A 14,266-nucleotide genomic window follows, 5' to 3' on the forward strand; every position below is an offset into this window, starting at 1 on the left:
AGACAGACATACAGACAGAACGATAGACAGACAGACAGACAGTCTGACCTTCTTGTCGTCCAGCAGACGGAGTGTGTTCTTCTCTCTTCTGAGCAGGAAGATGACGGCGGTCTCGTGGTTCTCCTGAGTGGCGAGCTGCAGTGGGGTCCGTCCGGCTCGGCACTCGGCACACGGGGCCGCTCCGCTCTCCACCAGCAGAGACACAACCTCCAGACAGCCGGCCTGAGCACCGTAATGCAGCGCCGTCCATCCGCCCTGAGGACAGACAGACCACAGCTCAATCCACAGTACAGCGTTAGCATTCCTCTAACAGTCAAGAACATGCATTACAGTCATCAGAAGTGGCAGTAATATATTAAGAGCCATTATTAATCATCATCAAATCATCATATTAGAGTGATTTCTGAAAGATCATGTGACTGAAGACTGGAGTAATGATGCTGAAAATTCAGCTTTGATCACAGCAGAGGTGGACTTTTAAGTACACAACCCCATTACTTGAGTAAAAGTAAAAGTACTATTAGTTAAATATTACTCCATTACAAGTGAAAGTTGTAAAGATAGATTTTTACTTAAGTAAAAGTACAGAAGTACTTGCTTTTAAAAGTACTTAAGTATCAAAAGTAAAAGTAAACGCATTATTATCGTTGCATTGTTGTATGAATGCACGCTGTTCCATCATGGTGGTTTAAGCCAGTCATGCTCCATCTGACATGCTAGCATACCTTGAACTTATTTTTACCTTTGTAACTTTTAAGCAAGTATTTAAATAAGTTCAAAGCTCTAATCAAAGTCAAAATTATACTAGAAAAGAAAGGTTTCTACATTTGTGTTTATTTGACAGGATTATGTAAAAACATTTCTGAAAGGACTTCAGTTAACATTATTAGTCCAACTACGTCGTTTGTGCATGCTAACTAACATCATTGTTGAACGTTACCTAAGCGTTAGCGTTGTATCCACAAGGCTATGGCAACTTGGCGCGTAAATCTATAAAAATCCTTTGAGCGACCATACTTCATACCACAGCAAATTTTGATTTAGTTTTAGTCAGTCTTTTGACTACAACATTTTAGGCATCTGAATTGTTTTAGTTTTAGTCTAGTTTTAATTGACTATAATAAGATTTTAGTAGATTCAATAGACTAAAATTCAGTACTTGTGGTCTGGCGTCTGAGAGGCAGCTTTCTGTGTGCGCTTTTGTGTTGTAGCGTCTGGAGTGTCTCTCTCATGGGATCAAAGTGGTGAGTCGTTTGGAGGAACATCAGAGATGCTTTCCTCCAAACAGCTCTGCATATAAATTAAATCCCTGCTCCAATGGCTCCAACAAGTCTGAGTCAAATTGCACCACCGACTGGTTAATGACCAGCTAGAGTGTGACCAGAAGATACTATGATGGCCCTTTTTGAGCTTCAATCAGATTCTAATCAGCCAGGACACCTACCTCACCCTTCAGTCTAGAATGGCCGGGGAATGACCTTAACACACACATACACAAGCATTCCTCTTAATTTAGCCGCTAATTAAACTATCCCAGAAATTACATATATGATGATTTCTTAAGTATATGCATGCTCCCTATATTTCTTATGTTTGCGTGATGTAAGAGCTATCTTAAACGCTCAAAATGGCTCTGTATAGAAGATGCACTGCTTTTATGTCTTTAAACCATGGTGCAAAGTATATGATTATGAGATGTACCGCCAGTATGTTTAGTCCTTTTGGAGTGAAACTTTACTAGTTCTGGCTTCCAGCAAGAACATTCCATTGAGTAATAAAGTCCGAACAAAGAAACTCTCTCCCGCCTGAAATTCACACCAACGATTGGTCATCTCAGCCAAGCTGTTGTTTCCTTTGAAGATCGACGCGCTCCGCGACACAGTCAGCGGCGCGCTCCACCAGACCGAGGAACTTAGCTTGGACGAGATGAACTTTCCCTTCCAAGACACTCGTTTCTGAACCCCTTTAAATCTCCCGCGGACCGACTAAGCTCCGGAAGGACCAAACGGAGAGAGCGCTTCAACGCACAAACACTGAGAAACGCCAACGCACGCATCTTGCTTTACACAACACAAAGAAACCATGCAAGTATCAATTCTATCGAAATTTAGATGCGTTTGAAGATTGCACCCCTGTTTAAGGTGATATGGTTCTTGCTGGCTCTAGTGGTTATGTTCGGGAAGGTGTCGGATCGGACACGATCATACCCTTCTTCCTTTCCCTCTCCTCATCCTCCTTCTTTACTTTCCATTATTCTGTATATACATGTATCCTTTATTTAGTCATATGTAATCGTAGTATTAATCTTTATTAAAACCATGATATGTCATTGTGTTGCTCACAGAACACGAGTCCCTTTAATGTCAGATCTAAGCTACAAGCTCTTATAAGCATCGTTAAATGCTTTAATTAATACCATAACTCGGAAAGTTTGTCCTTTGTGGCCAGAGGGATAAACTTCCCAAAAATTGGGTAGGAAGAATAGACCTTGTGAGTGGATAAAGAATTACAGCTCGTACTTTAAACGGAACGGAGAGGAATTTTGAATCAATTCTCTAGAGGTTATTCTGTGATTATTTAATATAGATATATCTGTAGTTAATTGCAATAAATTGTTGTTAACCATATATATATATATATATATTATATATTGCATAAATACCGAAGTTAGGTATTCCCCTTTTGGGTGATTTTGGAGATTTGTGATTAGATTATAACCCGTTATGATTAATCATAAATCCCTAAATATTAATACCCACAATTCCCTATTGAGCATTTTTAATTTAAATATATATGCAACCCTAAGATACTACAGTGTCATCGCACTTTTTAAGACTTATCCACATCTGCTCTTCTGAATTTTAACTTTTCAGTATGACCATGTTTGCGCACACTGCGTCTGGGAACTGCCGCCTTCTATTTTGCCATCAATTGATTGGTGTTCAAAAAATACTTGGAAATCATTGAACTTCATGTGATCCTACAAGAGTGATTACTGATAGGCTGTCTGCAAAAAAAAAAACCAAATCCCGAATTAAAGAAGAAAACAAATCATCCACTGACTTTCAAAGCGGCTACGACTTTCTACTTCGAGGGCCTTGATAGAAATGTAGTGAAGTAAAAAGTACGATATTTGTCTTTCAAATGTAGTGAAGTAAAAGTCATAAGTTTCCAGAAACTATACTACTCAAGGAAAGTACAGATACTCAAAAAGTGTGCTTAAGTACAGTACTCAAGTAAATGTACTTAGTTACTGTCCACCTCTGGATCACAGGAATATAATTAGACTTTATAATATCAAATAGTGGCAAATCTAAGCACAGTTTGAGGCGCTACTGAGATTTCAGCTCACTCACTCTGTCTATGAGGTACAGCTGAGATATTAAAGAGTTCTCGTGTGTGGATTTTCTTCTCACCATGTCGGTGTGATTGATTTCCGCCCCCTGTCCCAGCAGGACTCTCACCATGGGCACGTGTCCGTGTGCGGCGGCCAGATGCAGACAGGTGCGTCCCCGTTTGTCGGTCAGGTGCAGCAGAGACGCAGAGCGGCTGAGCAACAGTCCCACCACAGCCGTGTGTCCGCTCTGAGCCGCCAGGTGGAGAGGACTGGAGCCCTGAAACACACGAGGGTCGGCCGGTCACTACCGCGCTCTCACATCACGCTCAAACCGCAGCCGCGCTTCTCATCTCTTGCCTGAATGTGTGTTTTTGCATCAGCCTGAACGCCAGGAGAATTCAGCAGCAACCGAACCACGCTCTCATGACCGGACTGAGCCGCCAGGTGCAGAGGAGTGTAACCTGACTGAACACACACACACACACACAGGTTTGTTTTGCCATCTAAGTGAGGACATTCCATAGGCGTAATGGTTTTTATACTGTAAAACTGTACATTCTATCCCTCTACACTATCCCTAAACCTACCCATCACACACACACACACACAGGTTTGTTTTGCCATCTAAGTGAGGACATTCCATAGGCGTAATGGTTTTTATACTGTACAAACTGTACATTATATCCACCTACACTATCCCTAAACCTACCCATCACACACACACACACACACACACACACACACACACACACACACACACACACACACACACACACACACACACACACACACACACACACACACACACACACACACACACACACACACACACACACACACACACACACACACACACACACACACACACACACACACACACACTACCCCTAAACCTACCCATCACAGGAAACATTCTGCATTTTTTTAGTATGTTTTTGTTTAAACATCGTTTAGTTTGTTTTTAAAGCTATTTTAAATATGAGGACATATGAAATGTCCTCATATTTCATGTTTACATCATAATACCAGTGTCATTATACAAATTTGTGTCCTCATAAATCACAAAAACAAACACACACACACACACACACACACACACACACACACACACACACACACACACACACACACACACACACACACACACACACACACACACACACACACACACACACACACACACACACACACACACACACACACACACACACACACACACACAGTAAATATCTGACTTCAAATGTTAGTCAACAGTCAAATATCCTTAAAACAGGACAGATTTGCTTGAGAAGGAAATTTTCCATAAGATATTGGGACTTGTTTTGAGAGACCATATTTAATATTTTATACTAATATTTTATAGCATATACAGTATATATACCATGAATAAGTGCATTTACACACTTTTAATTTAACCAATGCATTTACAAAGGAATTACTATTGCAGAAAATGTTTTATTCATGTTTTAAAGATTATAAAATTATAAATATATATTGAATTGATTTATTAAAATATGAAAAATTATAATATAATATAATGAATTGATTAAAATACATATAATAATACATTAAATAATAATAGTAGATTATTACATTTGTATAACAATATTTATTTTTAAGATTTCACTGTTATATTGAATTAAACTTGACTGTGTAAAATATGTATATATTTATGTATATATGTATGCATAAATACTTCAGGGATAACTTAAACGTATATAAAACAAAGACAAAATGATTTCATGGGAATGTTCCCACTTTTTTTAAGAGTAATAAAGTCATATTTTCAAATAGTAATTTTCTGTGTGAGCCTTTTCTGTGCAGCTGCTTTGAAACATCATATATTGTGAAAAGCGCTGTATAAATACACATATTTAGCTGAATTGAGTGAGAGTGTGTCACCTCAGCTAGCGGCTGCTGTCTCTTCACCTCGTCTCTGCCGCTGCTGTGGCCTCTGTTGGTGGGGAATTCGCTGCGTATCGTGGCTGGAACTTTAGTCAGGATTTCTCTCACAAAGTCCACCTGTCCGAAACGGGCTGCCACATGCAGAGCGGTTAACCCTGTCTACACACACACACACACACACACACACACACACACACACACACACACGGTTCACTCACATTACAACAGTTCTGTTCTGCTTGGTTTATAAGCAGGGGTGTTCATAAGAAGCACCTTGGAGCTTTGGATCTTCAGTGAAACGCTTCCTTTCAGCACCTCCAGAATATGAGTGTGTCCGTTCTTGGCTGCCAAATGAATGGCCGTCATGCCCTCCTGAAAGGGTCAAAGGTCAGTATAATTATCAATGTTCTTTATTCAACTTCTCATTTGTCAAACTCACCACATCCTCCTCCGTCACTGAAGCTCCGGCCTCCAGAAGCACCTTCACCACCTCCGTGTGTCCGCCAGCGGCAGCCAGATGCAGCGGACACAAGCCGTTAGCCTAGAAAGAGTTCGCTTCAGTTAGAAAGAACATATCTAAAAACCACAAACAAACTATTTTAGTTACATTAAATAAAACAAACATGAACTGAAATAAAAAAAATTCCAATTTCAATTATTTTTGATATTTTATTGTATTTGATTTTAGCTGGTTGCCAAGGCAACATTCCTCATTTTCATTTAGTTTTAACTGGATGTAATAAAATGTCTAAAACTGAAATAAAAATGAATAAACACTATATAGACATATTATAAGAAGTTAAAACCATGAAATGTATTTATTATTCATATTTAGTTACTTGAAATAAAATAAACGTTTACTGAAAAAAAAAACTAAAACATATTTTATTCAGCTGGATTATTTTAATTATTATTTTAAATTAGTTTAATATGATGTACTAAAATAACTTTTAAACAATAAATATAAAACCATGAAAAACATTTTCGTTACTTGAAATAAAACATGTTAACAGAAATAAAATATAAAAAACGTATTTTATTTCAGCTAGTTTCCGACTTTTTTTAAATGTTCATTTAGTTAAACTTGTAATAAAATGAAAATGTGAAATAAAAAAAATAAAACACACATATATTAGGGCTGTCAAAAGATTAATCGCGATTAATCGCATCCAAAATAAAAGTTTGTGTTTACATAATATATGTGTGTGTACTCTGTTAATTATTATTTATATATAAATACACACACAAGCATGTATATATTTAAGATTTTTTTTTTATATATATATATATATATATATATAAAACATTTATATTTATATATATTATAGATTATATAAATGTATATACAGTATATACATGCAAATATTTCTTAAATATATACATGAATGTGTGTGTATTTATATATAAATAATAATTAACAGAGTACACACACATATATTATGTAAACACAAACTTTTATTTTGGATGCGATTTATATATATATATATATATATATATATATTAAACAAATTTTTAAATAATAATAAAAATACAGAAATAAAAACTTCTCCTTTTCATTAAAGCTGCAGTCCGTAACTTTTTTGGGTAAAATTTTTTTTTTAGCAAGTACATAACCAGCAAGTGTTCAAAACTGCTTACATAGCTCGCTTTACAACGGTAGAACTGGTTTACTTCCAGTGGTACTGGTGGATTTCCGCGGGAAATTCAAGCATGTCTTTGCGTCATTACGTCACATCTATACACATAAAGAAGGTGTCCCGGCTAGTATTGCGTGTGAGGATGTTGGAGGTGGAGATTTATAGCCTTTTCTCACAGCACTCTTTCATTTGATGGCGGATCCAGAAAGGTTCAAACGACAATCATCAGTGACAACTGGAGATTCACCCGTTGTAAAATGCAAAAGACTTTGGACTTTCAGAGACTGCAACCGGGCCCAAAAGGGCGTTTGAAAGGAGGCGTGAACTCTGTGTTTTAAAGAGGTTCAAAACGGACGCAGAGACAGCTTTTTTTCTACTGGACCAGTAAGACATTTCAAAGGTTAAATTATGTAACAGAAGCACACTTGTTCGCTTAATTCATACAGTTAGGGAGTTTTCTTTGTTGTGCCTTTCTCGTTTTGTTCTGTGCATTATGGTAAATATCAATTATTTAGTGCTAGCTATGAGACGGAGCAATTCACCTCTAATCCAAATAAATTTGTTGGTATGACAGTTAGAAATTAGACTACACAGAAATGGAAACTGAACTACAGGTAGCCTAATACACATTAAAGGGTCACTTCAGTGATTTAGCATTAAAGGGTTAGTTAACCCAAAAATGAAAATTCTGTCATTAATTACTTACCCTCATGTCGTTCGACACCCGTCAGACCTCCGTTCATCTTCAGAACACAAATGAAGATATTTTAGTTGAAATCTGATGGCTCTGAAAGGCCTCCATTGGCACAATGCACGGTTCACTCTCAAGACCCTTAAAAGGCACTAAAGACGTCATTACAAAGTCCATCTCTCTACAGTGCTTCTACAATAACTTTATGGAGTGACGAGAATAGTTTTTGTGCGCAAAAAAAACCCTAAATAACGACTTATATAGTGATGACGATTTCAAAACACAGCATCAAGAAGCTTTGAAGCGTTATGAATCAGTGAGTCGATTCAGCAGTTTGGATCGCCAAAGTCACGCGATTTCAGCAGTTTGGCGGTTTGACACGATCCGAATCATGATTCGACTCACTGATTCATAACGCTTCGAAGCTTCATGAGGCCGTGTTTTGAAATCGTCATCACTATATAAGTCGTTATTTAGGGTTTTTTTGCGCACAAAAACTATTCTCGTCACTCCATAAAGTTATTTTAGAACCACTGTAGTGAGATGGACCTTGTAACGACGTCTTTAGTGTCTTTTAAGGGTCTTGAGAGTGAACCGTGCATTGTGCCAATGGAGGCCTTTCAGAGCCATCAGATTTACACTAAAATATCTTCATTTGTGTTCTGAAGATGAACGGAGGTCTGACGGGTGTCGAACGACATGAGGGTAAGTCATTAATGACAGAATTTTCATTTTTGGGTGAACTAACCCTTTAAGCTTTGTATACGTAGAAACCCGGTAGTATTTTCAAATTATGGTACTTTCCCCCCTCATGTCCCCCTGAGACGAGAGAATTATGCATTTTATTTCTGGAAAAAATCCTCCGATGACGCAAATATCGTCATTTTGGCTAGAGACTACTGGAGCTGTTCTGCATGTTATCAACCCGCCCACAGGGGAGGGATCTCACGCACAGAAGGTAAATGTGCTCGGCCGCTGCCGCTCGGATCAGGCATTCATAACGGAGCGGTACGGAGCAAAGTGAGTGTTTCAACTTTTCAATGAATTCCTATGAAAGTTTAGCTTCCATATGCAATCTGATAACGCGCCAGACTGGACACGAGCCGAGAATGACTGCCGCGCTTCCCTCAGCTCTACTCAGCTCTTCTCGTGATGAATGAAATCTGTCTTCTGCTGCGTCTGTGCCGTGACTTTCGTTCGGCTCACTCACACTTTATTGAAAAGACACGTTCAGTTTTTAATTGTAGTGTTTATTCTCTAACTGAACGAAATGATTGATTGTATTACTATGAATATCAAAACGACGTTGGGGGCGGTGCTGCGGTGGGCAAGTGATAACCAATAGCCGTGGCTTTGTAGGGCAGCGAAGCAAGTGCATTCTGGGAGTTGTTGTCTTTCATGCACATTAGACAAAAATACATTTTCTGTCTTTTCTCGGTCTAGAAGGCACCAAATTCAAAAATAATTTCAAATTTCTACTACATAAATGACCCAGTTTAAATACACATTCATCTTCCCAGCGCTGAAGTGCCCCTTTAAATGTAGTCACGCAATGCTGATTTGAAAACAAAGTATAATTTGCACGGTTTGACGTGATAAGCGATCGTTAGATTTGATCATAGCGATTTATTACAATGCTTTTTCCCCCTTAGTTGGTCAGAACAAAAATGGATGTTTTCTACTTACTTGTTCATTTTTGAAAATTATTATGTTGGTCATACTTCCAAAAAGTATCATCTGTGATTCTGAATGACAGTATCCACACCATTGGATTGGATCATAACATTGGATTCCTCCGCGCTATGCCGTGCCGAGGCACAATTCGCGTAAAGTTGATAATTCCACGAATAACTGCACTTGCACATTTCAAACAGAGATGGCGACAAACAGGAAAAACTACGGACTGCAGCGTTATGCAATGTTAAATAGTATCTCATAGGCTGCGTTCACACTGCAGGCTGAAACGACCCAATTCCCTTATGCGACCTGTATCTGATCTTTTCATGACAGTCTGAACGACACAGATCCGATCTTTTCAAATGCGACCCAGGCCACTTGGGTATGTGGTCCAAATCCGATACATATCCGATCTTTTGAAATGCGTCTTCAGTCTGAACTGCCAGGTCACATGTATCCGACCCGCACGTCGTTGATACGCGACAAACGTCATCATTGTAACTCCCGTTCCTTACTCCAGTCCAGTGGTGGCGGTAATGCACAAGAAATAGTTGCTAACCGCCAATAAAAGAAGTACGCACCTGTTGCTAGCCAATACACTCCAACTCCAACGCGTTTCTGCACTGTTATGGGCCGCCGCAGACGTGTCTCTTCCCGTGACAAAGTTAGTTGAAGGCGCTCGCAAACATAATTGAAGGTGGATCTGGTCATTCTGAAGTTACTGACGAATTCGGTATCAGTAAAGCCACTCACATCAGTATCCCACCACTCCTGGCTGCGACTCCGCACACACACGTTTCTCTGTACCGACGTTGCTACCACTGCTCCACAAAACGCCATGGCCAAAAACCTTGCTCTCCTCCTCTTTTTTAATTTTCTTCTTAACATGAGAAGGTTGTAATGGTGCTGGCTCCGTTGCGAAAATAACTTTAATAAAGCTAAACGAACTCCAATGCTGACACCCATATTTGGCTACTTCCGTAAACAACAAGTGACGTCGTTGACCGTTGAGTACTCTTCTGCGCATGCGGGTCACTTCTGGGTCATTTCACGTTCACACAGGAGATCACAAAAGGTCGCATTTAATTGGAAATGTGAACGGCCTTGCAAAAAAATCGCATTTTAAAAAAAAATCGGAATTGAGCATTAAGCCCTGCAGTGTGAACACAGCCAAAGATACTAAAATAATACATGTCATTTCCTGACCGGCGGTGCCCTTTAACCCTTGACCTTCTGACCTTGTTATTGAGTGTGAGCGGTCCCCCTTGATTGAACATGAGCAGTTCTCTGATGACCGCCGCGCTGCCTTTGGCCGCAGCGATGTGTGTGCAGGTCGCGCCCTCCATGTTGGCTAGTGTGGCTAACTCAGGCCTGTGCCTCAAGAACAGCTTCACCACCTCAGAGTGATCGTTCTCCGCCGCCAGATGAAGAGGAGTCTGTCCGCGCTGAAACACAAGCAATGATCAATTATCTGTAGGGATTGGAAAAACAGGACTGGAGGAAGATGAGAAGCCAAACCATAACATGTAAAGATTTATTAATATCTTATACTGCATTTACATAAGGTGCATCAGAAGTAGCATGACAAAGGTGCATTTACATGATAATCATTTAAATATGAATTACAGTCAAACCAAAATGTATTCAGACATGTTAATGTTAACATATAAAACCTTATAGTAAAGTGTTTATTGTTTTTGTTATGATGTTTATTAATGTAAGTAATAATGTAACATTAATTAATTATTCACTGTATAAATTAAATACATATATTAGAGACATTGAGACGTAGCTCTTCTGTACAAAATTAATATATTTCTGTCACAATTACTTTGTTAAACTGGACTTTTATTTTGACGGGTTGCCGTGAAGACCTTCGAGTTCCTGTGTGCGTTTATGATATGATGATACATTTTGTGGGATGAAACGGTAAAATGCTCATGAAGTGACTGGAGATGCATTCATATTGAGGTGGCAGAGGCTGAAAAACACTGCAAGTTTCAGTGTGTGTGTGTGTGTGTGTGTGTGAGGTAAATTAAACTGTGCGTCTGCGCCATTCATTCACACAGAAACATGCAGGATTCATATTTAAACAGTCTTTTTGCGACTTAATATTCACAGACACTAGTATATATCGCGTAGTATATATATGCTATAGCCGATATGCCGATGTTTGTAAATTGATCAAAAATCTGCTGATAAATATCAGCGGCCGATACATCGGTGCATCTCTAGTCAAATCATAATATAGGTGGATTTGAGTGTGGATACGTGATGCTATCTGAATTCATGAATCAAGATAACTAAATATATTACAGGTGCTGGTCATATAATTAGAATATCATCAAAAAGTGGATTTATTTCACTAATTCCATTCAAAAAAGTTAAACTTGTATATTATATTCATTCATTACACAGAGACTGATATATGTCAAATGTTTATTTCTTTTAATTTTGATGATTATAACTGACAACTAAGGAAAATCCCAAATTCAGTATCTCAGAAAATTAGAATATTGTGAAAAGGTTGAATATTTAAGACACCTGGTGCCACACTCTAATCAGCTAATTAACTAAAAACACCTGCAAAGGCCTTTAAATGGTCTCTCAGTCTAGCTCTGTAAGCTACACAATCATGGGGAAGACTGCTGACTTGGCAGTTGTCCAAAAGACAACCATTGACACCTTGCACAAGGGCGAGACACAAAAGGTCATTGCAAAAGAGGCTGACTGTTCACAGAGATCTGTGTCCAATCACATTAATAGAGAGGCGAAGGGAAGGAAAAGATGTGGTAGAAAAAAGTGTACAAGCAATAGGGATAACCGCACCCTGGAGAGGATTGTGAAACAAAACCCATTCAAAAATGTGGGGGAGATTCACAATGAGTGGCCTGGAGCTGGAGTCAGAGCTTCAAGAACCTCTACGCACAGACGTATGCAAGACATGGGTTTCAGCTGTCGCATTCTTTGTGTCAAGCCACTCTTGAACAACAGACAGCGTCAGAAGCGTCTCAACTGGGCTAAAGACTGGACTGCTGCTGAGTGGTCCAAAGTTATGTTCTCTGATGAAAGTAAATTTTGCATTTACATTGGAAATCAGGGTCCCAGAGTCTGGAGGAAGAGAGGAGAGGCACACAATCCACGTTGCTTGAGGTCCAGTGTAGAGTTTCCACAGTCAGTGATGGTTTGGGGTGCCATGTCATCTGCTGGTGTTGGTCCACTGTGTTTTCTGAGGTCCAAGGTCAACACAGCCGTATACCAGGGAGTTTTAGGGCACTTCATGCTTCCTGCTGCTGACCAACCTTATGGAGATGCAGATTTCATTTTCCAACAGGACTTGGCACCTGCACACAGTGCCAAAGCAACCAGTGCCTGGTTTAAGGACCATGGTATCCCTGTTCTTAATTGGCCAGCAAAATCGCCTGACTTTAACTCCATAGCAAATCTATGGGGTATTGTGAAGAGGAAGATGCGATATGCCAGACCCAACAATGCAGAAGAGCTGAAGGCCATTAGCAGAGCAACCTGGACTCTCATAACACCTGAGCAGAGCCACAGACTGATCTCCTCATGCCACGCCGCATCGCTGCAGTAAAGGCCCGGGTATACTTCACTTACCGCGCCCGGACGCGTCACGCGCGCAGCCCTGTCCGCGCGTCTTTCAAAGTATACTACACAACGGATGCGCGCGGAGGATCGCGTTCGACACATGCGCAGTAAAAAAGTGTCTATGCTCCACCAGACATCGGAGGGCAGCACTGAGTCCTGTCATCAACGGGAAATTGGCTGGGCATGATCGGAGAAGAACTGTAGTGCATCCACCATTGCTACATAGTTTGGAAGAAACACTGAAGAATCAAAAATTCTCTCTTTTTTTTCCAAGCGTGTTGTTTTTAAACCGGTCTTTGCACACTCTTCTTCGACGGCTGAACACTGTGCTCAATACTGTGTTTATTGCCACCTAGTGGACTCTTCTGTACTGCTGGCGCATGCGCTGTTAAACGCGGACCGTCCGCGCGGTCACAAAATTTGGGCTGCGCGCGGACGGGGTGTGCGGCCGGCCGCGAGTCCTCCGAGTGACGAAAATTACGTCATGCGGGCGGTGCACGAACGCGGACGGCCGAAGTATACCCGGGCCTTAATTCAGGCAAAAGGAGCCCCAACTAAGTATTGAGTGCTGGACATGCTCATACATTTCAGTTGGACAAGATTTCTAAAAATCCTTTCTTTGTATTGGTCTTAAGTAATATTCTAATTTTCTGAGATACTGAATTTGGGATTTTCCTTAGTTGTCAGTTATAATCATCAAAATTAAAAGAAATAAACATTTGAAATATATCAGTCTGTGTGTAATGAATGAATATAATATACAAGTTTCACTTTTTGATGATATTCTAATTATATGACCAGCACCTGTATTTATTGTTTCATATTTACAGCTGTGCCATGTCACTCACGATATCTGCGGCAGTGATGTCCGCTTTCAGGTTTAACAGACTGCTGCAAACGTCCAGCTGCCCGCTGACGGCTGCTAAATGAAGAGGCGTCTGCTTTCTCTGTGAACAACAGACATCCAGTTGAGTCTCTCTGGCTTTAAGATCACGTTATCTCTGCACAAGCCCGGCTCTTACCAGAGAGAGAGCATCAACACTGGCCTGATGGGTCTCCACCAGAAGCCGGACGAGCCGCGCCGACCCGCTCTGAGCGCTGAGGTGCAGAGGCGTCAGGCCCAGTTTGGTCTTGGCGTTCACAAAGGCCTTATGGGACAGCAGGATATCCACGATGTCTTGATGACCTTGCTCTGCAGCCAGATGGATGGCGGCCTTCCCCTCCTGTTGATATTTCACATTACAAACATGGATTCAGAATCATAAAAAACTGAAAGTCTCAAAATAAAAGGCTTTTATGTAACAAAAATGCCCCATTATCATATTTTAAAGGTTCTACTTTTTTGGGCTCTCCTACTATAGGTTTACACGCATCTAAGGTCAAAAGTGATTTCCTCATAATTTACACTGC

The 14,266-nt window shown here is 40.1% G+C and overlaps 1 protein-coding gene across 1 annotated transcript in view; it reads right to left on the bottom strand.

Moving 5' to 3' along the window:
- Nucleotides 1–14,266, bottom strand: part of trpn1 (transient receptor potential cation channel, subfamily N, member 1) — a gene marked incomplete at its 5' end in the record, with an annotated part of 93,872 nt that overhangs the window by 18,703 nt on the left and 60,903 nt on the right. Inside the window, 9 exons of the mRNA XM_079828465.1 lie at nt 49–255; nt 3,417–3,614; nt 3,695–3,802; nt 5,240–5,401; nt 5,516–5,614; nt 5,682–5,783; nt 10,486–10,692; nt 13,705–13,803; nt 13,879–14,079. Coding sequence (XP_079684591.1) covers nt 49–255; nt 3,417–3,614; nt 3,695–3,802; nt 5,240–5,401; nt 5,516–5,614; nt 5,682–5,783; nt 10,486–10,692; nt 13,705–13,803; nt 13,879–14,079 — 1,383 coding nt within the window. The remainder of the gene's footprint in view (nt 1–48; nt 256–3,416; nt 3,615–3,694; nt 3,803–5,239; nt 5,402–5,515; nt 5,615–5,681; nt 5,784–10,485; nt 10,693–13,704; nt 13,804–13,878; nt 14,080–14,266) is intronic.

Source organism: Gobio gobio, assembly GCF_949357685.1.
Source record: "Gobio gobio genome assembly, chromosome: 11".
Taxonomy (NCBI): Eukaryota; Metazoa; Chordata; class Actinopteri; order Cypriniformes; family Gobionidae; genus Gobio; species Gobio gobio.